At 37.2% G+C, this 27,923-nt stretch overlaps 1 protein-coding gene across 1 annotated transcript in view; it reads left to right on the top strand.

Moving 5' to 3' along the window:
• Positions 1-27,923, top strand: part of HMCN1 (hemicentin 1) — a 292,886-nt gene that overhangs the window by 181,313 nt on the left and 83,650 nt on the right. The window contains exons 52-59 of the mRNA XM_058177873.1: positions 2,753-2,898; positions 4,446-4,596; positions 14,540-14,743; positions 16,543-16,656; positions 17,086-17,273; positions 17,795-17,891; positions 26,942-27,103; positions 27,712-27,825. Of these exons, the coding sequence (XP_058033856.1) occupies positions 2,753-2,898; positions 4,446-4,596; positions 14,540-14,743; positions 16,543-16,656; positions 17,086-17,273; positions 17,795-17,891; positions 26,942-27,103; positions 27,712-27,825 (1,176 nt within the window). The remainder of the gene's footprint in view (positions 1-2,752; positions 2,899-4,445; positions 4,597-14,539; positions 14,744-16,542; positions 16,657-17,085; positions 17,274-17,794; positions 17,892-26,941; positions 27,104-27,711; positions 27,826-27,923) is intronic.

Below are 27,923 nucleotides of genomic sequence, written 5' to 3' on the forward strand. Positions count from 1 at the left end.
TTAGTTTCCACCCATTGCTTCTTGTCCTACCCTCAGGTTCTTTGGAGAATAGTTTGACTCCCTCTTCTTTGTGGCAGCCCCTGAGATATTGGAACACTGCTATCATGTCTCCTCTAGTCCTTCTTTTCATTAAACTAGACATACCCAGTTCCTGCAACCATTCTTCATATGTTTTAGCTCCAGTTCCCTAATCATCTCTGTTGCTCTTCTCTGCACTCTTTCTAGAGTCTCCACATCTTTTTTACATTGTGGTGACCAAAACTGAATGCAGTAATTAAATCAAGACATACATGAAAAGCCACTCTCTGATTTGTAGACAGTATCCTATCTACATTGCCCATTGTTGGCTGCTTGAAATATCTGGAACACTCTATATCTCTGGCCAATATCCCAGGTCCTTAGGAAGGACCTGATAGGTGGACAAAATGTCAATCCAACCTAAACATCTGGTTGACTGTGTGATTAATAATAATAATAATAATAATAATAATAATAATAATAATAATAACAACAACAACAATAATAAAAGTAATAACAATAACAACAACAACAATAATAATAAAAAATATAAATTAAACTGGTGTGCCACCTGATGCTTTAAAAGAAGGTCAAAAGATTAAATCTTAGAGCTAACGTTCAAAGAATATTGAATTACAGGAACCCTTTCCAATATTAAGTGTCATTAATTAACCCATTTTAATTAACTGCATTGAGTAAATACAGGGACATAATGATCACTTAGATAACATTTAAATTAAAGATAATACTAGAAAAATCAAGTATTGTTGAGTGCATTATTATTAGCTGTTAAAAGGTTACAGCTCTTTTGAGTCATGTAAGTATTCTAATTGGTACAGATTTTAAAGGTAAATGCCCCAGAGACTGTTTCATGATTCATTTCAATTTTTTGCCTTTTGGGAAAGTAGTGATATGGTTTATCCAGAGGTTGCTGAGCTCCCACTTCTACCAGATCCACTCACCTCGGGGATGATGGGAGTCTTGCAACATTGAGTAATAAAGAGTACAGATCCCCATCTCTCTCATAAATAATGAAGGCAGCACAGAAAGCCTCATATTAGAGTTGGTTTGGTTTGTTTATTCATTTTGGTAGCTTTATAATATTATTTAGAAATAAAGAATTCCCAAATGTCGCCAGATAATGTAACTCTTGTTACATCCACTTGTGTAAGTTGCAGGTTTGCTTAGAAATAAATGATACAAGGGTGCTAAATCAGTGGTGAAATCCAATTTTTTTTTTTTTTTTTTTTTTTGTTCAAAAAGTTTTTATTAGTCAAAAAAGGTTTATACAAATACATATCAGGTATGGTAAATTTTCATTTTTCTTATCTAAAATAAGAATTTTACTCAAATTTTTTAACACATACAACAGCCATAAGGCAAGCAGGTGACACGAAGTAGCAAAGTTTGCAAATTTTAAATACGTAATAAAGAAGAGTCAAGAATAAACAGAATATCGTACAAAAGAGAATAAGGAAAACCAACACAATCCCAAATATCTTTATCACTTCCTAGTTTTGGATCTCAGAACTCTGGGTTCAGCCTGACCCAACTCCAGGGCCGCAACAGCGGCAGCCGCTTCAGCCCCATGATCTATAACCTCCCCTTCTTCAATTCCTGGGTCATCTGATTCCAGGAAGGCTTTGTGTTCCTCCACATAGGCCGTAGCCTCCATAATTGTACTGATCTTTTTCGTAATGCCCTCCCGGAAAATCATCAATCCCTCTGGCATCAGCCATCTGAAGCCCACTCCCTTCTGGTACAATTTGCTTGACAAAAAATAATATTTCTTTCTTTTTTCACGTACCTGTCTGGGAATCTGCCTCAGAATGGCTATCTCCCTGCCCCTGTAAATCAGTGCCCCACTCCTATGTTTTCTAAGAATTTCATCTCTCGTCTCTCTTCTCACAAATTTGACATGAACCTCTCTGGGAACTGCATGCGTGCGTGCATATTGCGAATTAACTCTATAAACTCGATCCACATCCCAATTCATGAAATCAACACCTCTCCCAAGAAATTCTCCCAACAATTTAGTCACAACATCTCTCAAGTCTTCTTGGTCCACTTCTTCCAAATTTTGAAACCTAAGGAAATAAGACATTTTATCCATCTGTAGTCCAAGCACAGCATTGCCTGTCGTCTCCTCTCTTTTCTGCACTGCCCGCATTTCACCAGAAATCCAATTTTTTTTACTACTGGTTCTGTGGGCATGGCTTGGTGGGTGTGGTGTGGCTTGGTGGGCGTGGCAGGGGAAGGATATTGCAAACACTCCATTCCCACCTCACTCTGGGGCCAGCCAGAAGTGGTATTTACCGGTTCTCTGAACTACTCAAAATTTCCGCTATCAGTTGTCCGAACTGCTCAAAATTTCCGCTACCATTTCTCCAGAACCTTTCAGAACCTGCTGGATTTCACCCCTGTGCTAAATGCTTTGGTATCATTATCCATCCTTCAGTTTATGACATCTAGTGAAGAGTTTGCTTATTTGAATTGACCTTACAGGTCTACTTACATTCCTGTGAATTATTTGTGTGTAACTAACCAGGAAATGCTACTTTGCTGTGTGACTTAATAAGTGATTGCTGATGTGATTTGGCCTTATAAGCAGGCCACTTCTGATGCACTGCTACTTACATTTACCTTTTTTTTCCTGACAACACTGTGAGTGTCAAAATGAGAAATCCCATTTCAGTTTGGTGGCTTTATTTTTATATTATTTTTTTTTTGGCAGTTCCTCCTACAATAAGCAGAGGCCATTTATCAGGCTTGGGCTTGTCCCCTAAGGAGGTGAAAATCAGAGTGAACAACAGTCTTACCCTGGAATGTGAAGTCCATGCAATTCCTGCTGCTGGCATCAGATGGTACAAGGATAGAGAGGCCAGTCATAAAGATAATTTCTTACAGCAAATATTTGTCTTAGAGAAACCAGAAAACTTCTTTATAGCAATGTCTCTTCTTCCTTTCATCAAATTTTCCAAAACACAATGTGCCAAAGCTATAGGAAGTCCTGTTCTCTTTCAACAATTATTATTATTTGTTACATTTATTTGCCATCTATCTTGTCATGAGGTTATACAATAATTGCAGGATGTTGAAGGATGTATCCATTGCATTCTGCTTTGTCCCTTGCAATTTTGGACTTTTGCTTTTCTAGTTTTCAGTTAGGAAATGCGATTCTTTCCAGTTCTGAATTTCTTCTCTTTGCACTTCCCTATCAGCATTTTAATACTTGATATTTTCATATTATTTATTACCTAGTACTTATACTTCATACACTTTTCATATTTTTGCTCTCCTTGAATCTTTTGGTATGTGGAATATTATTTTTTGGCTGTCAATATTTTATTGAAATTAACAAGAGAGCATGTCTCATCCATCCATCCATCCATCCATCCATCCATCTCAGACCAAGTGACTTTGGGCAGTTATAGACATTGACTATATAAACAAAAGTAGTAATTTTTTAGAAATTCTAAGTAATGTAATTTTTTTTCAAAACTTGCCCTTTGGTATTTGTTAGAATTCCTATGAATAATAAGTACATTAATAGGGTTATTGATCTTAATTCTTTTGACAAAGTAAAGGAAAGTATAATATAATTTTCTTTAAATTTTATGTTCTTAAATATTTTTAACTTGCCAATCAGCAAAAATGTATAACTTAGCAATGTTCTCAACTGTGGAATGGAAGCAACAGAAAAAAACAACCCTTAAATCTCTATATTTTGCATAACTTGAGGTGCATGTGCAGCTTACCAGTCGAATGTACCTTTCTCTGTAATACTGCAATAAAATAAGGGAAATGGATGTGTTTCAAGCATCTCTCAGTAGAAGGCTCCAAGTGTTCAGAAATAGAAATTTCATATCTTATCTTGCTTTATAATTATATAAAATAAAATTTTATTTTTTTGGGGGGGCGGGACTTCAAATCTCTTGCCAAAGCAGACAGGCCACAATGCATTGCTGAGTTTGGCTTGACTGGTTTTTTTTTATTTTATGAGTTCGGTTTAATTGACCATGTGATTTATAGGTACACTTTATAGACTAGACTAGACTAGACTAGACTAGACTAGACTAGACTAGACTAGACTAGACTAGACTAGAATAGAATAGAATAGAATAGAATAGAATAGAATTTTTTATTGGCCAAGTGTGATTGGACACACAAGGAATTTGTCTTGGTGCATATGATCTCAGAGTACATAAAAGAAAAGATACCTCATCAAGGTACAACACTTACAACACTTAATGATAGTCATAGGGTACAAATTTAACACTTAATGATAGTCATAGGCTACAACTACAATCAGAAAACAATCAATTACAGTATAAATTGTAAGGATATAAGCAACAAATTTGTACATTGTACATTATTTGTACATTGTAGAAAATGCTCATGTGTCCTTTTGGATAATTCCATCATAGCCTATTACATCAGATGATCATCTAACAATCCAAGGTGATGGACACATCCTTCAAATTAAGGCAACTCGGATATCTGACACTGGCCGATACAGTTGTGTTGCTTCAAACATAGCTGGCGAAGATGAGCTGGAGTTTGATGTCAGTATACAAGGTATTGCTTTGATTATTTATAAAGATCAGTCTTCTCCAACTTGGTGACCTCTAGCTAATCACAACTTCTGTGTAGTTACTATAAATTTACAAATAGTTATTTATACCATTAATTAGTAAAATGGATTGCTAACATGATACATTTGGAGAAAAAGAGGACACTATGAAAATTGTTTTTAAGGTGCAAATGAACATATTGTCATTTTGTTGGGGGCTGTTGTCTCCCCAAATTTACCCCTAGTAAAATTGGTAACAATATCAAGTAAAAAGTATTGTTAATCTTTCTTGGGATATTGGTAGCATGAACCGCATGTACTATAGTTATGATTTCTTAGGAAGTTAAGTTTGAGAAGTTTGTTCAAAAATAACTTTCCAACTGTTTTAATGGGCCAGTCACCACAATGATTGCCATGTTTTCCCCAAAATAAGACCCTGTCTTATATATTTTTGAACCCTTGGCCTTATTATTTTGGGGCGTGTGGAGCAATATGGGGATCCTCTTGCCATCTTACCTGATTTTCAGCTCTGTCTCCCTAACCCTAACCAGAGGAAATGGTGGGGACCAGCTGTGCATGCATTTAAATATTTTTGGGGAAGGCTTATTTTTGGCGGAGGGCTTATTTTAGGGGGAGGGTTTATTTTGGGGAGGGCTTATTATCAGGGGAGGTCTTATTTTAGGGAAATACAGTAAATGCGGATCCAAGTTATTTTGGACTTTTGGGTGAGGTTTGTGGAATTGAAGATGTCTCTGCTAAAGCAGAGCTGATGACTTCAACAAAGATCAAGGAACTGGTGAATAGATTGGTTCCTTGAAATATTTTTGGGTGGAGATCCACATGTGCTCTGGAGACTGGCTCTCTGAAACTAAAGACAGTAGTTTTTCATGGATTTGAGCACTAACAACAGGATTAGCCATCTTGTTTGCAATTGCAGCAGAGATTTTAACTGCAAATTACCTCTTTCAGTATACAAGGTATTGCTTTGATTATTTATAAAGATCAGTCTTCTCCAACTTGGTGACCTCTAGCTAATCACAACTTCTGTGTAGTTACTATAAATTTACAAATAGTTATTTATACCATTAATTAGTAAAATGGATTGCTAACATGATACATTTGGAGAAAAAGAGGACACTATGAAAATTGTTTTTAAGGTGCAAATGAACATATTGTCATTTTGTTGGGGGCTGTTGTCTCCCCAAATTTACCCCTAGTAAAATTGGTAACAATATCAAGTAAAAAGTATTGTTAATCTTTCTTGGGATATTGGTAGCATGAACCGCATGTACTATAGTTATGATTTCTTAGGAAGTTAAGTTTGAGAAGTTTGTTCAAAAATAACTTTCCAACTGTTTTAATGGGCCAGTCACCACAATGATTGCCATGTTTTCCCCAAAATAAGACCCTGTCTTATATATTTTTGAACCCTTGGCCTTATTATTTTGGGGCGTGTGGAGCATTATGGGGATCCTCTTGCCATCTTACCTGATTTCCAGCTCTGTCTCCCTAACCCTAAGCAGAGGAAATGGTGGGGACCAGCTGTGCATGCACTTAAATATTTTGGGGAGAGCTTATTTTAGGGGAGGGTTTATTTTGGGAGGGCTTATTTTAGGGGAGGGTTTATTTTGGGAGGGCTTATTTTAGGAAATACAGTAAATGCGGATCCAAGTTATTTTGGACTTTTGGGTGAGGTTTGTGGAATTGAAGATGTCTCTGCTAAAGCAGAGCTGATGACTTCAACAAAGATCAAGGAACTGGTGAATAGATTGGTTCCTTGAAATATTTTTGGGTGGAGATCCACATGTGCTCTGGAGACTGGCTCTCTGAAACTAAAGACAGTAGTTTTTCATGGATTTGAGCACTAACAACAGGATTAGCCATCTTGTTTGCAATTGCAGCAGAGATTTTTAAAGTTTGCAAGCTTCAATTTCCAATCATTTTTGGAAATTGCTCATTAACTATTTCTATGCTATTGAAGTAATGAAGTCTGAAAATGGCAGGTGGGTCTGCCTTTAATTCTGAAGAAAGGAAAATAGTAATTATTAAGGTTAAGAATTCAAAGAATCTGAAATGAAGGATTCTAACTGATTAAGCCAAGAGAATAATTTAGAAAATATTATTTCACTGGATCTACAAAAAAATAATGGCGGAAGTTTTAAAATTTAAAAGAGAAATGTAACAAACTAACCAAGAGTCACTGGATATGTTTTTTCTTACTGGATTTATAAAAAAGATCTGTTAAAGTCTTGAAGAGCTCTGTGCAATGAAGCAAAGAAAAAAATAAAGAGAAATAAAATCCTACAACAATATTTGAATAAAATTAAAGAGTAAGAATGTTAAAAGTAGAAAGGAAAGCAAAGTTGGTTTATTTGATCAAGGTTAAAATAAGATATGTTGTTACTTTTGGCTATGGACATTCTACTGATAACAGGACTGTAAGAATGATAACTTTATGGATTTGTTATAGATAAGAGATGGCAGTGGTGGGTTTCACTTACCTTGCTACCAGTTCGCTCATGTGCCACTTCTGCTCATGTGCAGAACATATTTGATGACATCCGGGCAGGTGGAGCCACCAAACCAGGACGAACTGGTAGCAACCCACCACTGGTACATCGGATGGAGAGATAAATGTTTGTAACTTGAGAGGTGAAGAATCACTAAATTTGTTAATACTTCTTGTGATGAAGGTTGGAAAAGCCTTATACTTATTCTTCATTTTTAATCTGAGGCCTATATATTACAGTTCCTCCTAGTTTTGGATCTCAGAACTCTGGGTTCAGCCTGACCCAACTCCAGGGCCGCAACAGCGGCAGCCGCTCAGCCCCATGATCTATAACCTCCCTTCTTCAATTCCTGGGTCATCTGATTCCAGGAAGGCTTTGTGTTCCTCCACATAGGCCGTAGCCTCCATAATTGTACTGATTTTTTTTCATATACACTTGACTGTTTTAAACAGCCTGCTCAAAATGCACACTGCAAACATGGTAGCTCTGTTCTACACAACCTTTATATTTTATTTATTTAGAAAATATTATTTCACTGGATCTACAAAAAATAATGGCGGAAGTTTTAAAATTTAAAAGAGAAATGTAACAAACTAACCAAGAGTCACTGGATATGTTTTTTCTTACTGGATTTATAAAAAAGATCTGTTAAAGTCTTGAAGAGCTCTGTGCAATGAAGCAAAGAAAAAAATAAAGAGAAATAAAATCCTACAACAATATTTGAATAAAATTAAAGAGTAAGAATGTTAAAAGTAGAAAGGAAAGCAAAGTTGGTTTATTTGATCAAGGTTAAAATAAGATATGTTGTTACTTTTGGCTATGGACATTCTACTGATAACAGGACTGTAAGAATGATAACTTTATGGATTTGTTATAGATAAGAGATGGCAGGTGGGTCTGCCTTTAATTCTGAAGAAAGGAAAATAGTAATTATTAAGGTTAAGAATTCAAAGAATCTGAAATGAAGGATTCTAACTGATTAAGCCAAGAGAATAATTTAGAAAATTTATATAGCTCTCTGCTCATTTACAGTGAATCTAGGAAGCTTACAAACAATGATATGAATATAAAATATTTCCTTCATGTGACTAATGGTAAGCATGGAGTGAGGAAAAGCCATAGAGTAGAGAAAGTTCATCTGCATGAGTTAACATGAAAATTATGGCCAAGAAGAGCACCAGGAGGCTTGAAGAGCACCAGGAGGCTTGAAGAGCACCAGGAGGCTTGAAGAGCACCAGGAGGCTTGAAGAGCACCAGGAGGCTTGAAGAGCACCAGGAGGCTTGAAGAGCACCAGGAGGCTTGAAGAGCACCAGGAGGCTTGAAGAGCACCAGGAGGCTTGAAGAGCACCAGGAGGCTTGAAGAGCACCAGGAGGCTTGAAGAGCACCAGGAGGCTTGAAGAGCACCAGGAGGCTTGAAGAGCACCAGGAGGCTTGAAGAGCACCAGGAGGCTCCAACTGGTCCAGAATGCGGCTGCGCGGATAATAGAGGGAGCAACATGATGCTCCCACGTAACACCTCTCCTGCGCAGGCTGCACTGGTCTTCCGGGTGCAATTCAAGGTGTTGGTTATCACCTTTAAAGCGCTCCGTGGCATAGGACCAGGTTATTTACAAGACCGCCTACTGCCATCAATAGCCTCCCACCGACCTGTGTGCTCCCATAGGGAGGGCCTCCTCAGGGTGCCGTCAGTCAAACAATGTCGACTGGCAACCCCCAGGGGGAGGGCCTTCTCTGTGGGGGCTCCTGCTCTTTGGAATGAGCTCCCTCCGCGGTTGCTTCAACTCCCTGACCTCTGGACCTTTAAATGTGAACTTAAAACCTTTTTGTTCCACCGTGCGAGTCTGGCCTAATGCAATTTTTTTAAATGTGGGGATTTTTATGTGGGTTTTATGACAGTTTTAATTTATTGTGGCCAAATTTAGAATCAGTTTTTTAAAATGTTTTAATTTTTGCTAATGTTGTTTTATTCTGACTGTAAACAGCCCTGTCTTGTTCCTTTCGCAATCTTAAAAGGTTCTGTTAAGCTACCATTGATTATAATCTGTGCTGTTTGCTCTCCATAAATTGCCTAATTATTCTTAAAAACCATCTCCAAATTGCATCTTTAAGTTTTTTAACCTTCCTAAAACTTCAGAAGTAGGTTGAAAATATGAGGTCTATTAAGGTCTTTCTTTCTAATTAAGAATCAAGTGTATCTATTTATCTTAGAGTAACCCATGATCGTGTTTAGAAGGATGGCAAGTTCACTCTTATTTTACTCTAGGAGGTCGTGTGTTGCAGATTCCTAGAGCTCAGAGTGAAGATGCTGGACGATATACCTGCGTGGCCATTAATGAAGCCGGAGAAGATTCTATCCAATACGATGTCCGTGTGTTTTGTGAGCATACTTGATGTTTTTTGAGTTTGCAAATAATACATATTCTTCTTTTAAATGGCGGGCCTCACTTGGTTTCATTCTATATAATTTACTGTGTGCTAATAATATTAATGTCTAATAAATATAAATATTAAGATACTAAGGCTACAAGAAGAAACATGGCAAGTAGAAAATTCTACTAATGTGATACATTAGATTCCCTTCTGAGTAAGAAAATATCTAATATTTCCCCCTTCAAATAAAAATGCATCATGCTGTTTCTTGAAGGGTCATTTGTGACAATGGCAAATGCATCTCTGATCATACCTGAATCCATATAATCTGTATTATAGACATGTTTTCAGTGTTCATTGTACAGCCATGAAGCTTTCTGACTCTGGATATAATATACCTTCTTCCCAATATTTAAGCTTTAAGTTTTTAACCTTCCTAAAACTTCAGAAGTAGGTTGAAAATATGAGGTCTATTAAGGTCTTTCTTTCTTTTTCACGTACCTGTCTGGGAATCTGCCTCAGAATGGCTATCTCCCTGCCCCTGTAAATCAGTGCCCCACTCCTATGTTTTCTAAGAATTTCATCTCGTCTCTCTTCTCACAAATTTGACATGAACCTCTCTGGGAACTGCATGCGTGCGTGCATATTGCGAATTAACTCTATAAACTCGATCCACATCCCAATTCATGAAATCAACACTTCTCCCAAGAAATTCTCCCAACAATTTAGTCACAACATCTCTCAAGTCTTCTTGGTCCACTTCTTCCAAATTTTGAAACCTAAGGAAATAAGACATTTTATCCATCTGTAGTCCAAGCACAGCATTGCCTGTCGTCTCCTCTCTTTCTGCACTGCCCGCATTTCACCAGAAATCCAATTTTTTTTACTACTGGTTCTGTGGGCATGGCTTGGTGGGTGTGGTGTGGCTTGGTGGGCGTGGCAGGGGAAGGATATTGCAAACACTCCATTCCCACCTCACTCTGGGGCCAGCCAGAAGTGGTATTTACCGGTTCTCTGAACTACTCAAAATTTCCGCTATCAGTTGTCCGAACTGCTCAAAATTTCCGCTACCATTTCTCCAGAACCTTTCAGAACCTGCTGGATTTCACCCCTGTGCTAAATGCTTTGGTATCATTATCCATCCTTCAGTTTATGACATCTAGTGAAGAGTTTGCTTATTTGAATTGACCTTACAGGTCTACTTACATTCCTGTGAATTATTTGTGTGTAACTAACCAGGAAATGCTACTTTGCTGTGTGACTTAATAAGTGATTGCTGATGTGATTTGGCCTTATAAGCAGGCCACTTCTGATGCACTGCTACTTACATTTACCTTTTTTTTCCTGACAACACTGTGAGTGTCAAAATGAGAAATCCCATTTCAGTTTGGTGGCTTTATTTTTATATTTATCTTTTTTTGGCAGTTCCTCCTACAATAAGCAGAGGCCATTTATCAGGCTTGGGCTTGTCCCCTAAGGAGGTGAAAATCAGAGTGAACAACAGTCTTACCCTGGAATGTGAAGTCCATGCAATTCCTGCTGCTGGCATCAGATGGTACAAGGATAGAGAGGCCAGTCATAAAGATAATTTCTTACAACAAATATTTGTCTTAGAGAAACCAGAAAACTTCTTTATAGCAATGTCTCTTCTTCCTTTCATCAAATTTTCCAAAACACAATGTGCCAAAGCTATAGGAAGTCCTGTTCTCTTTCAACAATTATTATTATTTGTTACATTTATTTGCCATCTATCTTGTCATGAGGTTATACAATAATTGCAGGATGTTGAAGGATGTATCCATTGCATTCTGCTTTGTCCCTTGCAATTTTGGACTTTTGCTTTTCTAGTTTTCAGTTAGGAAATGCGATTCTTTCCAGTTCTGAATTTCTTCTCTTTGCACTTCCCTATCAGCATTTTAATACTTCGAAGTATTTTTCATATTATTTATTACCTAGTACTTATACTTCATACACTTTTCATATTTTTGCTCTCCTTGAATCTTTTGGTATGTGGAATATTATTTTTTGGCTGTCAATATTTTATTGAAATTAACAAGAGAGCATGTCTCATCCATCCATCCATCCATCCATCCATCCATCTCAGACCAAGTGACTTTGGGCAGTTATAGACATTGACTATATAAACAAAAGTAGTAATTTTTTAGAAATTCTAAGTAATGTAATTTTTTTTCAAAACTTGCCCTTTGGTATTTGTTAGAATTCCTATGAATAATAAGTACATTAATAGGGTTATTGATCTTAATTCTTTTGACAAAGTAAAGGAAAGTATAATATAATTTTCTTTAAATTTTATGTTCTTAAATATTTTTAACTTGCCAATCAGCAAAAATGTATAACTTAGCAATGTTCTCAACTGTGGAATGGAAGCAACAGAAAAAAACAACCCTTAAATCTCTATATTTTGCATAACTTGAGGTGCATGTGCAGCTTACCAGTCGAATGTACCTTTCTCTCTGTAATACTGCAATAAAATAAGGGAAATGGATGTGTTTCAAGCATCTCTCAGTAGAAGGCTCCAAGTGTTCAGAAATAGAAATTTCATATCTTATCTTGCTTTATAATTATATAAAATAAAATTTTATTTTTTTGGGGGGGCGGGACTTCAAATCTCTTGCCAAAGCAGACAGGCCACAATGCATTGCTGAGTTTGGCTTGACTGGTTTTTTTTTATTTTATGAGTTCGGTTTAATTGACCATGTGATTTATAGGTACACTTTATAGACTAGACTAGACTAGACTAGACTAGACTAGACTAGACTAGACTAGACTAGACTAGACTAGAATAGAATAGAATAGAATAGAATAGAATAGAATTTTTTATTGGCCAAGTGTGATTGGACACACAAGGAATTTGTCTTGGTGCATATGATCTCAGAGTACATAAAAGAAAAGATACCCTCATCAAGGTACAACACTTACAACACTTAATGATAGTCATAGGGTACAAATTTAACACTTAATGATAGTCATAGGCTACAACTAAGCAATCAGAAAACAATCAATTACAGTATAAATTGTAAGGATATAAGCAACAAATTTGTACATTGTACATTATTTGTACATTGTAGAAAATGCTCATGTGTCCTTTTGGATAATTCCATCATAGCCTATTACATCAGATGATCATCTAACAATCCAAGGTGATGGACACATCCTTCAAATTAAGGCAACTCGGATATCTGACACTGGCCGATACAGTTGTGTTGCTTCAAACATAGCTGGCGAAGATGAGCTGGAGTTTGATGTCAGTATACAAGGTATTGCTTTGATTATTTATAAAGATCAGTCTTCTCCAACTTGGTGACCTCTAGCTAATCACAACTTCTGTGTAGTTACTATAAATTTACAAATAGTTATTTATACCATTAATTAGTAAAATGGATTGCTAACATGATACATTTGGAGAAAAAGAGGACACTATGAAAATTGTTTTTAAGGTGCAAATGAACATATTGTCATTTTGTTGGGGGCTGTTGTCTCCCCAAATTTACCTAGTAAAATTGGTAACAATATCAAGTAAAAAGTATTGTTAATCTTTCTTGGGATATTGGTAGCATGAACCGCATGTACTATAGTTATGATTTCTTAGGAAGTTAAGTTTGAGAAGTTTGTTCAAAAATAACTTTCCAACTGTTTTAATGGGCCAGTCACCACAATGATTGCCATGTTTTCCCCAAAATAAGACCCTGTCTTATATATTTTTGAACCCTTGGCCTTATTATTTTGGGGCGTGTGGAGCAATATGGGGATCCTCTTGCCATCTTACCTGATTTTCAGCTCTGTCTCCCTAACCCTAACCAGAGGAAATGGTGGGGACCAGCTGTGCATGCATTTAAATATTTTTGGGGAAGGCTTATTTTTGGGGGAGGGCTTATTTTAGGGGGAGGGTTTATTTTGGGGAGGGCTTATTATCAGGGGAGGTCTTATTTTAGGGAAATACAGTAAATGCGGATCCAAGTTATTTTGGACTTTTGGGTGAGGTTTGTGGAATTGAAGATGTCTCTGCTAAAGCAGAGCTGATGACTTCAACAAAGATCAAGGAACTGGTGAATAGATTGGTTCCTTGGAAATATTTTTGGGTGGGAGATCCACATGTGCTCTGGAGACTGGCTCTCTGGAAACTAAAGACAGTAGTTTTTCATGGATTTGAGCACTAACAACAGGATTAGCCATCTTGTTTGCAATTGCAGCAGAGATTTTTAAAGTTTGCAAACTTCAATTTCCAATCATTTTTGGAAATTGCTCATTAACTATTTCTATGCTATTGAAGTAATGAAGTCTGAAAATGGCAGGTGGGTCTGCCTTTAATTCTGAAGAAAGGAAAATAGTAATTATTAAGGTTAAGAATTCAAAGAATCTGAAATGAAGGATTCTAACTGATTAAGCCAAGAGAATAATTTAGAAAATATTATTTCACTGGATCTACAAAAAAATAATGGCGGAAGTTTTAAAATTTAAAAGAGAAATGTAACAAACTAACCAAGAGTCACTGGATATGTTTTTTCTTACTGGATTTATAAAAAAGATCTGTTAAAGTCTTGAAGAGCTCTGTGCAATGAAGCAAAGAAAAAAATAAAGAGAAATAAAATCCTACAACAATATTTGAATAAAATTAAAGAGTAAGAATGTTAAAAGTAGAAAGGAAAGCAAAGTTGGTTTATTTGATCAAGGTTAAAATAAGATATGTTGTTACTTTTGGCTATGGACATTCTACTGATAACAGGACTGTAAGAATGATAACTTTATGGATTTGTTATAGATAAGAGATGGCAGTGGTGGGTTTCACTTACCTTGCTACCAGTTCGCTCATGTGTGCCACTTCTGCTCATGTGCAGAACATATTTGATGACATCCGGGCAGGTGGGCGGAGCCACCAAACCAGGACGAACTGGTAGCAACCCACCACTGGTACATCGGATGGAGAGATAAATGTTTGTAACTTGAGAGGGTGAAGAATCACTAAATTTGTTAATACTTCTTGTGATGAAGGTTGGAAAAGCCTTATACTTATTCTTCATTTTTAATCTGAGGCCTATATATTACAGTTCCTCCTAGTTTTCGAAAACCATTTGGATTCTGGGAAGATGGAAATGTGCTAAGTAGAAGTCAAAGAGGAAGAACCAAAGATGTGATTGTAAACAATCCTCTGTCTTTATACTGTGAAACTAATGCTGTGCCCCCTCCAGTACTTACATGGTATAAAGAGGATTTTCCATTGAGTTCCAATGATAAAGTGCTGATACTTCCAGGTCTGTATTAAGCAGATTAATATTTATGAATATAATAAAATACTTTCTTTTTTATCCTTTGGATTTTTTTTTCATATACACTTGACTGTTTTAAACAGCCTGCTCAAAATGCACACTGCAAACATGGTAGCTCTGTTCTACACAACCTTTATATTTTTATTTATTTAGAAAATTTATATAGCTCTCTGCTCATTTACAGTGAATCTAGGAAGCTTACAAACAATGATATGAATATAAAATATTTCCTTCATGTGACTAATGGTAAGCATGGAGTGAGGAAAAGCCATAGAGTAGAGAAAGTTCATCTGCATGAGTTAACATGAAAATTATGGCCAAAGAAGAGCACCAGGAGGCTTGAAGAGCACCAGGAGGCTCCAACTGGTCCAGAATGCGGCTGCGTGGGTAATAGAGGGAGCAACACGATGTAACACCTCTCCTGCGCAAGCTGCACTGGTTGCTGGTGGTCTTCCAGGTGCAATTCAAAGTGTTGGTTATCACCTTTAAAGCGCTCCATGGCATAGGACCGGGTTATTTACGGGACCGCCTACTGCCACCAATAGCCTCCCACCAACCTGTGTGCTCCCATAGGGAGGGCCTCCTCAGGGTGCCGTCAGTCAAACAATGCCGACTGGCGACCCCCAGGGGGAGGGCCTTCTCTGTGGGGGCTCCTGCTCTTTGGAATAAGCTGCCTCTGGGGTTGCGTCAACTCCCTGACCTCCGGACCTTTAAACACGAGCTTAAGACCTTTTTGTTCCACCATGCGGGGCTGGCCTAACGTAATTTTAAATGTGGGGATTTTATGAGGGTTTTATGATAGTTTTAATTTATTGTGGCCAAAGTTAGAATCAGTTTTTTAAAATGTTTTAATTTTTGCTAATGCTGTTTTATTCTGGCTGTAAACAGCCCTGAGTCCTTCGGGAAAAGGGCGGTATGGAAATCAAATAAATAAATAAATAAATAAATAAATAAATAAATAAACATTTCCTAAAAGAATAAATTATGATTACATTATATAAATCTTCTACTGCAGCAGTCCCCATTCTTTCCTGCTCTGCAGACTAGTGGCACCAATAGTGGCAGTGGCAGTGGCGGAGAGATGGGATAGTTTTGTGCATGGATGTGTGACACTTGCATGGCCCAGTACTGGGCCATGGACCAGAGGTTAGGGACCTTGTTCTATGGTATAAGACTTATGCTTTAATTCTAGGCATAATTCAAAGAGATTCTTTAAGAATAGACTAGACTAGACTAGACTAGACTAGCTAGGCTAGGCTAGGCTAGGCTAGGCTAGGCTAGGCTAGGCTAGGCTAGGCTAGGCTAGGCTAGGCTAGGCTAGGCTAGGCTAGGCTAGACTAGACTAGACTAGACTAGACTAGACAGACTAAACATTTCTTTAAAAATCTTTAAAAATCAATCTTTCAATATTTGAGCCCTTCAGTGTCTTAGAAATAATTTCCTCCATTACATTTGCAGCTTGATCTCTCCATGATTAGCAGGCCATATCCTATGAGCTGACAATTTGTCAGCTCATACCTGAATCCATATAATCTGTATTATAGACATGTTTTCAGTGTTCATTGTACAGCCATGAAGCTTTCTGACTCTGGATATAATATACCTTCTTCCCAATATTTAAGCTTTAAGTTTTTTAACCTTCCTAAAACTTCAGAAGTAGGTTGAAAATATGAGGTCTATTAAGGTCTTTCTTTCTAATTAAGAATCAAGTGTATCTATTTATCTTAGAGTAACCCATGATCGGTGTTTAGAAGGATGGCAAGTTCACTCTTATTTTACTCTAGGAGGTCGTGTGTTGCAGATTCCTAGAGCTCAGAGTGAAGATGCTGGACGATATACCTGCGTGGCCATTAATGAAGCCGGAGAAGATTCTATCCAATACGATGTCCGTGTGTTTTGTGAGCATACTTGATGTTTTTTGAGTTTGCAAATAATACATATTCTTCTTTTAAATGGCGGGCCTCACTTGGTTTCATTCTATATAATTTACTGTGTGCTAATAATATTAATGTCTAATAAATATAAATATTAAGATACTAAGGCTACAAGAAGAAACATGGCAAGTAGAAAATTCTACTAATGTGATACATTAGATTCCCTTCTGAGTAAGAAAATATCTAATATTTCCCCCTTCAAATAAAAATGCATCATGCTGTTTCTTGAAGGGTCATTTGTGACAATGGCAAATGCATCTCTGATCATACCTGAAAAAAACGTTATGAATGAAAATTGTTCTGTAGCTTTCTAACTTACTTTTTTTGTCTTCTCAGCAATGTTATGAAGAAGTTAAAGGGTACAAAACTGTTCTCCTTAATCTTTCTGTCTAGTGCCACCATACTTTAATGGTACCAGCGGTGATGTGACTGAAGAGCTGACTGTACTTCTGTCCAAGATGGCAATGATGGAATGTATAGCAGAGGGCAGTCCTCCTCCAAGCATAATCTGGAAGAAAGATGGACAGCTAATAGTTGAAGATTCCCATCACAAATTCCTACTGGATGGAAAAACTCTTCAGGTAAGTTTGTGAAGTGCACTAGCTTCTGCAGATTAGATGCTGTTTCACTCCCGCATCCTATCACAAGAGGCTGAGACAATTGTGAAGCCATCAAAATCCTGCAATTCCAGTTATAGAAGAATATAAAAGCTTGTATTACTTCTTTTTTATTTTTTTTGATAGGGAAGAGGGGACATGGAAAATATTGAGTGAGTCTACAATAAAACAGTTTTTAATTTTTAAACATTTTATTGTCTAGCCAGTTTATTTTACCATTCACTATAGTTTCTCTAGTATCTTTTGTTTTGTAAAAGTTTTGAGAACATCCAAAATATATGAAAGATTTATGCCACAAAAACATTGAACCAACACAGAATAGAGGTTCCGGTCAAATAATCAATTCCAAAGAATAAAGCATTATATGTTATTAAGTAAATATTAATATATTTACTTATTTGCCAAATGAAAATTTAACAATGTGTATATGAAGTCAATTAAAAATCTCAGATATTTGATATTTACAGTGTATCTTTTTTTTATAGATTCACAATACTCAAATAGCAAATACAGGCAGGTATGTCTGCCTTGTGGAGAACATAGCAGGACGTGCAAAAAGATATTTTAATCTTAACGTCCATGGTAAGATTGTTATTTTCTAAAGTAATGATTTATATAACGGCCACCTCAAAAAATATTCTGCACTTGACTCGTATTTAATCTATTTATACGTATTTAATCTATTTATACTATACATTAATGATCTTTGTGACCATATCTCAAGTAATTGTGTTCTCTTTGCTGATGATGTCAAACTATTTAACATCACAGACAATACTTCTATCATTCAAAACGACCTTGATCATCTAACCGCTTGGTCTAAAAATTGGCAGCTCCAAATTTCAACCAGCAAATGCTCAGTCTTACATATAGGAAAAAAGAACCCAAAAACTAAGTACATACTAGATGGACATTACCTTACAGACGACCCCCATCCCGTTAAAGACCTTGGAGTTTTCATGTCAAATGATCTAAGTGCCAAAGCCCACTGCAACTACATAGCAAAAAAAGCTCTAAGAGTTGTAAACCTAATTTTGCATAGCTTCTTTTCCAAAAACACCACACTACTAACCAGAGCATATAAAACATTTGCTAGACCAATTCTAGAATACAGCTCACCTGTTTGGAACCCTCACCACATCTCTGACATCAATACAATTGAACGTGTCCAGAAATATTTTACAAGAAGAGTTCTCCATTCCTCTGAAAACAATAGAATACCCTATCCCACCAGACTTGAAATCCTAGGCTTAGAAAACTTGGAACTCCGTCGCCTTCGACAAGACCTAAGCTTAAGTCACAGAATCATCTATTGTAATGTCCTTCCTGTTAAAGACTACTTCAGCTTTAATTGCAATAATACTAGAGCAACTAATAGATTTAAACTTAATGTCAACCACTTTAATCTAGATTGCAGAAAATATGACTTCTGTAACAGAATCATTAGTGCTTGGAATACTTTACCTGACTCTGTGGTCTCTTCCCATAATCCTAAAAGTTTTATCCAAAAACTTTCTACTATTGACCTCACCCCATTCCTAAGAGGACCATAAGGGGCGTGCAGAAGCACACAAACGTGCCTACCGTTCCTGTCCTATTGTTTTTCTTTTCTTCTTCCTATATATATGCTTATACCTCCTTATATTTACTCATATATGTTTATATACTGTATAATCTTTTTGTATGATACCTACAGATATTGTTGTGACAAAATAAATAAATAAATAAATTAATTAATTAATTAATTAATCTTTGCAAAAGGACAAATCAGCATCACATTTGTTTTATATGTTCAAATAATAAATATTTTTATACGTTCCATATGTATGCTGAATATTTAAATATTCACTGCTACTAGAAAGCATAAATATTCCTATTCTGACATGCCAAATCTTAGGATATTTTTAAAATATTATTTCACCATTTGGAAAATTCTTCAGAGGACTTGGTCTCGAGTATATTAATCAATATTTGTTCAATTGCCATCTGTACTTTTACCAGTATTTTTAGCTGACTCCCATCTCAATGTTAAAATTATTTTTGTAGAAAATTAATATTTGGTTAGAATTTCTCTGAAAAAAAATTATTGAGGAACTCATGGGAGCCCCCAAGTTGTGGCTGTGAAGAAAAAAAAACATTCACATATATGAATTACCAGTATTTCCTGAAGCATTCTTGGCAATTTTTTGCTTGATTTTTTTGAAATTTAAAAATATCCAATTGTCTTTAAAAAATAACACCAATAACGAGAAAATTGGAACATGTGTTATGAATCCTTTGGATTCTGTTCCTTTGTTTCTAATGCTTTATCACCTTCCTCTCATCCTAGATGATTTTGTGAAAGCCGATGTACCTCTAATCAAATAACATCACAAACTCAGTGTCTTCAATACTGAATTAGTCATTCCTCCCAAGTTCTTTATCTTGTTTATCTTTTTATGCTTTCCTTGCAGAGTTAGCATTCATTTTGACTTTTATTGTTCTCCATATATAAGAAATTAGGCAATTATGGATCTTCATTTTTACCATGAAGGCTGCTTTTTGTGGTGTTAGATCATTTGGATCAGTGGTGAAATCTGAACTGGTTTACTACCAGTTTGCTGGCTGCGCATGCGCCATGCCAAAAGGAGGAATGGGGTAAGGCTCTGACAATTGCGCGGCTCAGCTGTGATCGTCAGAGCCTTATTTTACCTTTTAAAAGCATTTTTTGCAACCTATTTGGGCTATTAATATGGCTGTTCCAAGTGTTCCATATTGAGAACAAAATGCTTGTGTTCCAATTCTTTTAAGCTTGGAAGAAAGCTTGCTTATTCCACGCTTACATCAACAAATCTTGGTTGTTTCAAACAATGCTCTTTCAAGTATTGCCCTAAGACTGTGATTTCATTTTCTAGGTTGTGATGAAATTTATTTTATTTTTAAATTTTTTAGCCTAGCCAATACAATAGCAATAACATGTTATCTTCATTTCTATTGGCTTAGACTATATTTCAATTTATGCTGATCTACATACATGAATCCATATTTTATATGTATGTGTGTGCATGTATGTGTAAATTGAACATATATGTTTAAGAAAAATCTGATAGCATTAACCACAGAGCTCTGAAATAGAGCAGTTTGTTTATTACAAAAGAACTAGCACACTAATTCAAAACAGACATCAGAGGAATTAGAATCAGACATAAACTGAGAATGTTACTAAATTAGGAGAATTAAAATCATACAGTAACATAAAAGTGATGGAAAATAATTCAGTATGATTTGATACAGTAGTTATAAAATCTGAGTAGAAAAGATGAGGAAAGAGAAATCTAGAAATGAAAACTAAGACTGCTGAATTATACTGGATTATTATTTGGAAATGATTCCTGAAGGATGGCACTGAAAAATAATGGCAGATGCAACATTTGAGAGGGCTTTGAGAATTTGGTTCTGTGATGAGAACAAGAAAAATTTACCAATAAAAGAGAATATTCGTAACTCGGGGTTCAATGAAGGGTCCTTGGTGCACTCTCAGCTTGATTGTTTTCTGGCAGACATTTCATTATACAAACTAGGCAAGATTATCAGTGCTAGTATTTATTTATTTATTTATTTATTAATCACATTTATATACCACCCTATCTCCCGAGGGACTCAGGGCGGTTCACAGGCAAGTAAAAAACATAAATACAGACTAAAACCACAGTTAAAAAACTTATTCTACAAAGCCGAATTAAAAGTAATATAAATAATAAAAACCATTTAAAACCAATATAAATTTAAAAACTAATCCAGTCCTGCGCAGATGAATAAGTGTGTTTTAAGCTCGCGACGGAAGGTTCGGAGGTCCGGAAGTTGACGGAGTCCTGGGGGGAGTTCGTTCCAGAGGGTGGGAGCCCCCACAGAGAAGGCCCTTCCCCTGGGTGTCGCCAGACGGCACTGCCTAGCTGACGGCACCCTGAGGAGTCCCTCTCTGTGAGAGCGCACGGGTCGGTGAGAGGTATTCGGTAGCAGTAGGCGGTTCCGTAAGTAGCCTGGCCCTATGCCATGGAGCGCTTTAAAGATGGTCAGTAAAGAATGGGTTGCTCTCAATTTATATACTTTATTTATTTATTTATTTATTTATTTATTTATTTATTTATTTATTTATTTATTATTTATTTAGATTTTTATACCGCCCTTCTCCCGAAGGACTCAGAGCGGTGTACAGCCAGATTAAAACAATACAATATACAATTTTAAAACAACAGATTAAAATAACATATTCTATAATGTCCGAAAAATTTAAAAACCATCAAATTTGACCCAATAAAACAGAATACCCAATTTAAAATTATCACAATTCAAAACATTCAAAATTTAAAAATTAAGAATTAAGCCAGTCCCGCTTGGATGAACAAATACGTTTTCAATTCACAGCGAAAGGTCAGGTAATTGACGCAAACCAGGGGGAAGTTCATTCCAGAGGGTAGGTGCTCCTACAGAGAAGGCCCTTCACCTGGGGGCTGCCAGCCGGCATTGCTTGGCGGACGGTACCCTGAGAAGATCCTCTCTGTGTGAGCATACGGGTCGGTGGGAGGCATAGGGTAACAGCAGGCGGTCCCGTAAGTACCCGGGCCCTAAGCCATGGAGCGCTTTAAAGGTGGTAACCAACACCTTGAAATGCACCCAAAAGACCACAGGTAGCCAGGGCAGACTGCGCAGGAGCGGTGTTACCCGGGATCACCCGCGCAGCTGCATTCTGGACTAGCTGAAGCCTCCGAGTGCACTTCAGGGGTAGCCCCATGTAGAGAGCATTGCAATAATCCAGACGAGAAGTGACTAGAGCGTGAGTGACCGTGCATACTAGTGGTTTGACTAGTCAGTGTTGATGGAAGTGATCGTAGAGGTTCTTTGGTTGGGCTATTTACTGTTAGCTTATTCGGCAGTTCTTTGATTGGGTATTGTTTAGTTCTTGATTGTTGGTCTGATCTTCATTGAATTTAGAATCATAAATTCTAAATTCTAATCATTGGTGCTGACCAATTGGCCCCCATCTTCACCCATATTTTCAATAAATCACTAGAGATGTGCTATGTTCCTTCTTGCTTCAAACGCTCTACCATCATCCCAGTGCCGAAGAAGCCCACCATCAAGGAACTAAATGACTACAGACCAGTTGCTCTAACATCTGTAGTCATGAAAACCTTTGAAAGGCTAGTGCTTTCCTACCTGAAAACCATCACGAATCCGCTTTTAGACCCCTTGCAATTTGCATACCGAGCAAATAGATCAACAGATGATGCTGTTAATATGGCTCTGCACTACATCCTACAACATCTTGAGTCTCCAAAGACCTATGCAAGGGTCCTTTTTGTAGACTTTAGTTCAGCATTCAATACCATCATTCCAGACATTCTTCTAACTAAGCTAAACCAGCTACAGGTACCGGAACAGACTTGTAAGTGGATCACAAGCTTCCTAACAAACAGGAAGCAGCAGGTGAAGCTAAGCAAGATCACATCAAATACCTGTACAATTAGCACAGGGGCCCCCCAAGGCTGTGTGCTCTCCCCACTTCTCTTCTCTCTGTATACCAATGACTGCATCTCCAATGATCCATTTGTTAAGCTACTGAAGTTCGCAGATGACACAACAGTGATTGGTCTCATTCGAGACAATGACGAATCCGCATATAGACGAGAGGTCGAACGACTAGCCTTGTGGTGCAACCAAAACAATCTGGAACTGAACACACTCAAAACCGTAGAAATGGTGGTAGATTTTAAGAAAAACCCTTCCATACTTCCACCTCTCACAATACTTGACAACACAGTATCAACAGTAGAAACCTTCAAATTTCTGGGTTCTATCATATCGCAAGATCTCAAATGGACAGCTAACATCAAAAACATCATTAAAAAAGGACAACAAAGAATGTTCTTTCTGCGCCAACTCAGTAAGCTCAAACTGCCCAAGGAGCTGCTGATCCAGTTCTACAGAGGAATTATTGAGTCTGTCATTTGCACCTCTATAACTGTCTGGTTCGGTTCTGCAACCCAACAAGAAAAACACAGACTTCAGAGGATAATTAGAACTGCAGAAAAAATAATTGCTACCAACTTGCCTTCCATTGAGGACCTGTATACTGCACGAATCAAGAAGAGAGCCGTGAAAATATTTGCAGATCCCTCGCATCCTGGACATAAACTGTTTCAACTCCTACCCTCAAAACGACGCTATAGAGCACTGCACACCAGAACAACTAGACACAAGAACAGTTTTTTCCCGAAGGCCATCACTCTGCTAAACAAATAATTCCCTCAACACTGTCAGACTATTTACTGAATCTGCACTACTATTAATCGTTTCATAGTTCCCATCACCAATCTCTTTCCACTTATGACTGTATGACTATAACTTGTTGCTGGCAATCCTTATGATTTATATTGATATATTGATCATCAATTGTGTATCTTTTCTTTTATGTACACTGAGAGCATATGCACCAAGACAAATTCCTTGTGTGTCCAATCACACTTGGCCAATAAAAATTCTATTCTATTCTAAATGTTGTAAACATGAACAGCATTTTTACTCTTCTATTCAGTACATTTTCCATTCTAATGATTTAATCACTGAAAGAGATGCTTAAATGCAGTTGAGAGATGTCCAATTTTATCACTTGGCAAGAAACACTGGTCTAGTTTGCACTAAACAATAAGAAGCCTGTTAGCTCCTTTTTTGGAACAGAGAAATACATCTGTAGTGTTGTGCTAGTGTGTTTAAGTTGATGGTTGCTGCATTCTTTGTAAGCCAGAACTGCAACATGGCTTTATTTTTGTCTTATGTTTCTTGACTTATTTGAAAGCATCAGGCCAGGCCCTGTGATTTATTTAGAAGTTAAAATAGCAGCAAGCTTGAAAGCAGGAGCAAAAAAACCAAACACCCTCAGATTTTTTTTCTTTGTTTGCATGTTTTGAGTTGCTAAACTGACAGAAGGAAAATAGCTAAGGATAAAGATAAGAAAGATACAGATTACCCAGCACAAATTAGGGCAAATTTTTAGTTAATATCTTCTTTGAATGTAGGTAGCAGTGATCTTTAAATCTAAAATGAATTTGATTGAAAGAAAATTATCCAAATAATTTATTGTCCAAATAGTTTTTCAGAAAACCACCAATACCAAATTAAAAATATACTAGGAAAAGATGCAAAACGTAGGTACCTGTAAAAGAGTAAATGACCAGTAGATTTTATGAATTTAAAGGGAGTGGTGCTCATCTCTGTTTCATAATATCACAGAGTGCTCTTACCTTCCCACTGAAGTGGTACCTATTTATCTACTTGCATTTATATGTTTTCGAACCTGCTGGGTTGGCAAGAGCTGTGGCAAGAACACCGTGTCACATGCATTCAGGTCTTGAACCTGGGTTGCCAGCTTTCCAGAAGACAAGTTCAGTGTCTTAACCACTGAGCCATTGCGCCACTCAAAAGTTACCTATAACAAGAATTAATTCTTATTCTCATCGACCAGAACACTGTTGCAGAAGTGAATCATGCTCTTGATCACCTCCTTATATGACTATTATAACATTCTGATTCTAATCTCATTTTTGTGTTAGTAGGTCTTCTCCCTTGTATGAAACATCAGGACTAACATATATCCTCTTCAGTGCTTTGCTGTCACAATCCCACACTCTTTGTCTTTTCCTTGAATGAACTCCGCTGACTTTTGATTGTTTCTTGTTTTATTTATTTATTAATCAAATTTATATTGCCACCCATCTCAATATATGACTGATGATTTTAATGTTAAAAATACTAAAAATAGCAAACAATACAGCAATTTAAACATAAAGCAGTCACCCACCACTCATATGGAATCATTCTATCTCCCCCCCATGTCCCCACCTGTCTGCAAAGTTGGAAAAGGTGGAGACCCCTGGTATAGCCAACCTGGCAAATATTTTTGGTATATATATTTTTATCACTTTTTTTCTTGAAGCAGTTTTTTGGATTCAGAAACTCTAAGAACTGTAGGCAATCAGTAGGATGCCTGCCTGCCTGCCTGCCTGCCATCTATCTATCTATCTATCTATCTATCTATCTATCTATCTATCTATCTATCTAAACAATAATTCAAATAAAAAAATTGCAAGCCATTAAGCTGAATATTATTGAGAAATAGTTAAGAGCTGTGGTGGGTTTCAATTTTTTTTCCTACCGGTTCTGTGGGTGTAGCTTGGTGGGTGTGGCATGGCTTGGTAGGCGTGGCAGGGGAAGGATACTGTAAAATCTCCATTCCCACCCCACTGCAGGGGAAGGTTACTGCAAAATCCCCATTTCCTCCCGATCAGCTAGGGCTTGGGAGGCACAGAATAGATGGGGACGGGACCAGTCAGAGGTGGTATTTACCGGTTCTCCGAACTACTCAAAATTTCTGCTACCGGTTTTCCAGAACTGGTCAGAACCTGCTGAAACCCACATCTGGTTAAGAGAAATTATAAAGACATCATTATTTTCTTTTCAAACTGGTGTGCTAGCCTGATCACCTAAAAATAGTTATTTGCAAATAAATGATTTTTAGATAGTAGATAATAAGATAATTGACTACTGATTTTGCTCAACATTAACTCATAGATCCATTAATAAGAATGGTATTGTAACTTTATAATGTCACCATGATCCTTATTGTTATTCATTTTCCCCTTAGTGCGCTTTTCACAATCTTTTACCTAGTGTACTTGCCTATTACCATATATATGCCTAATATACGGAGAAAATATAAGGTCTACAATCCAGTAGTGTTTGTTTGTGTGAACATGTTGACAACTATTTAAATATGTTGGCACCCTATTCTGTTCCACCTAGATTGAAAAGAAAGACACAGTCATTTTATTTTGGTCATTGATTAAAAAAACAAACCTGAATCTTTGAAAAAAGAAATGACAGGGAAAAAAAGAAAGTGTGGCAGTGGTAGTGTTGTGTCTTGCCCGCCCTCAGAGCAGCCGGGGCCTTCTTATCTGCTCCCGAACACGGAGGAATGTATGCCTCCCGGCCCCAGTCCTGGCTCCATGCCCAGACAAACTGCAGAAGAAGGAGCACCTCCCGGCCCCAGCCCTGACTCCATGCCCAGGCAAACGGAGCAGCTAGACCCCTCCCCCTCCTCCACAGCATGTGAGCCTGAGGAGGGTTTATTAGCAACAGCTGATTGGAGTGACCCTCGCATCAGAAAATTGGATAGGCGGAGGCAACAGAAGGAAGGGAGGGGCAGGCCTTAATGAGTGCTGAGTCATGGAGCCACACCCCATGGCCTATATAAAGGATCTGCTTTCTGGCAGTCTCTGAGTCAGGCAAAGTCGAACTTATCTTGCTGAAGTCACTTACTGGTCTCCTGCCTGCTCTGAGGACTTTGCTAGGACTTTGGGCAGAGCTGCAGAGGCAAGCCTGATTCGGATTTCCCTGACCCGGCCGTCAGCGGAGGAGTGGGACACGACAGGTAGAAATCTTGCTCTATATTCTCCCTTAATTCTTTTCATCTTCCCAGTAGAAGAATCAGCTGAAGCTTGGGAAGGTGATACTGTAATGTTTTAATTTGCAACTGGATCTGAAGGAACCTTTAATAAATGAGACTACAAAATGTGGACATGGTTATCTTTTAACAGTTCCTCCCAATATTATTGGAATTAATCCTGAGAACCTAACTGTTGTGGTGAATAACTTCATCTCATTGACATGTGAGGTCACTGGCTTCCCACCTCCTGATCTCAGCTGGCTCAAGGATGGAAAACATCTCAGCTTGAACACAAATATTCTCATTGTTCCCGGTAAGCGATCTCTGGGTGTATTTTCATTTCTCAATATTTCAACTAGGGGGATAGAAAAAATAGAGCAAAATGCACGCATGTATATGTAAAAAAATAATTTTGTGGAGTTGTTTTTTTCATAGAATGTTGCAATCATTTGGAATGATCAATTATATACTTCTCATCCACTTCAAGTGGAATAGTTAATTGTGATTTGTTTAGCTTAGATTTACCAGACAATTGTAACCAGACAATACACTGTCTATATGGATTTTGGATATGTTGCTGTTTTTTATTTATATTAATAAAAATAAAAAAAGATTTATTATTAAATTTTAGGCTGTTCTCCTAAGATAATTCCAAATTTAGTCTTAAAGGTACAAATAACTGGTGGCATGTACTAGGGGCTGCTTCTGGTGTTCTTTGAAGGTTTTTGTACAGAAGCTGGACATTTTTGTACCTCAGGACAGAAAAGTCTCCAGTGGTGTTCTTAATTTATTCTAAGCAGTGAACATTCATGTCCCTATTTTTATTTCTGAAGCTTCTCTTAGAATCCCATAAAAAAGCAGTGTATAATGTGATGATGATCCAGTAACTCACTTGAACCATTTTGTTGTCTTGGATTTTAGGTGGTCGCACACTGCAGATTCCTAGGGCACGTTTATCTGATGGTGGTGAATATGTCTGCATAGTCAGAAATAGTGCTGGAGAAAGCATCAAGAGGACTTTCCTTACTATTCATGGTGTGTTTCTGCATCCTTTAAAAGAGAACATTTTCCCATTGTCAGTATTAACATCTAACAGATCCTCTTAACGTAGCACTTCTTTGGGAAAAGTCAAA

This window comes from Ahaetulla prasina, chromosome 3, assembly GCF_028640845.1.
Source record: "Ahaetulla prasina isolate Xishuangbanna chromosome 3, ASM2864084v1, whole genome shotgun sequence".
Classification (NCBI taxonomy): Eukaryota; Metazoa; Chordata; class Lepidosauria; order Squamata; family Colubridae; genus Ahaetulla; species Ahaetulla prasina.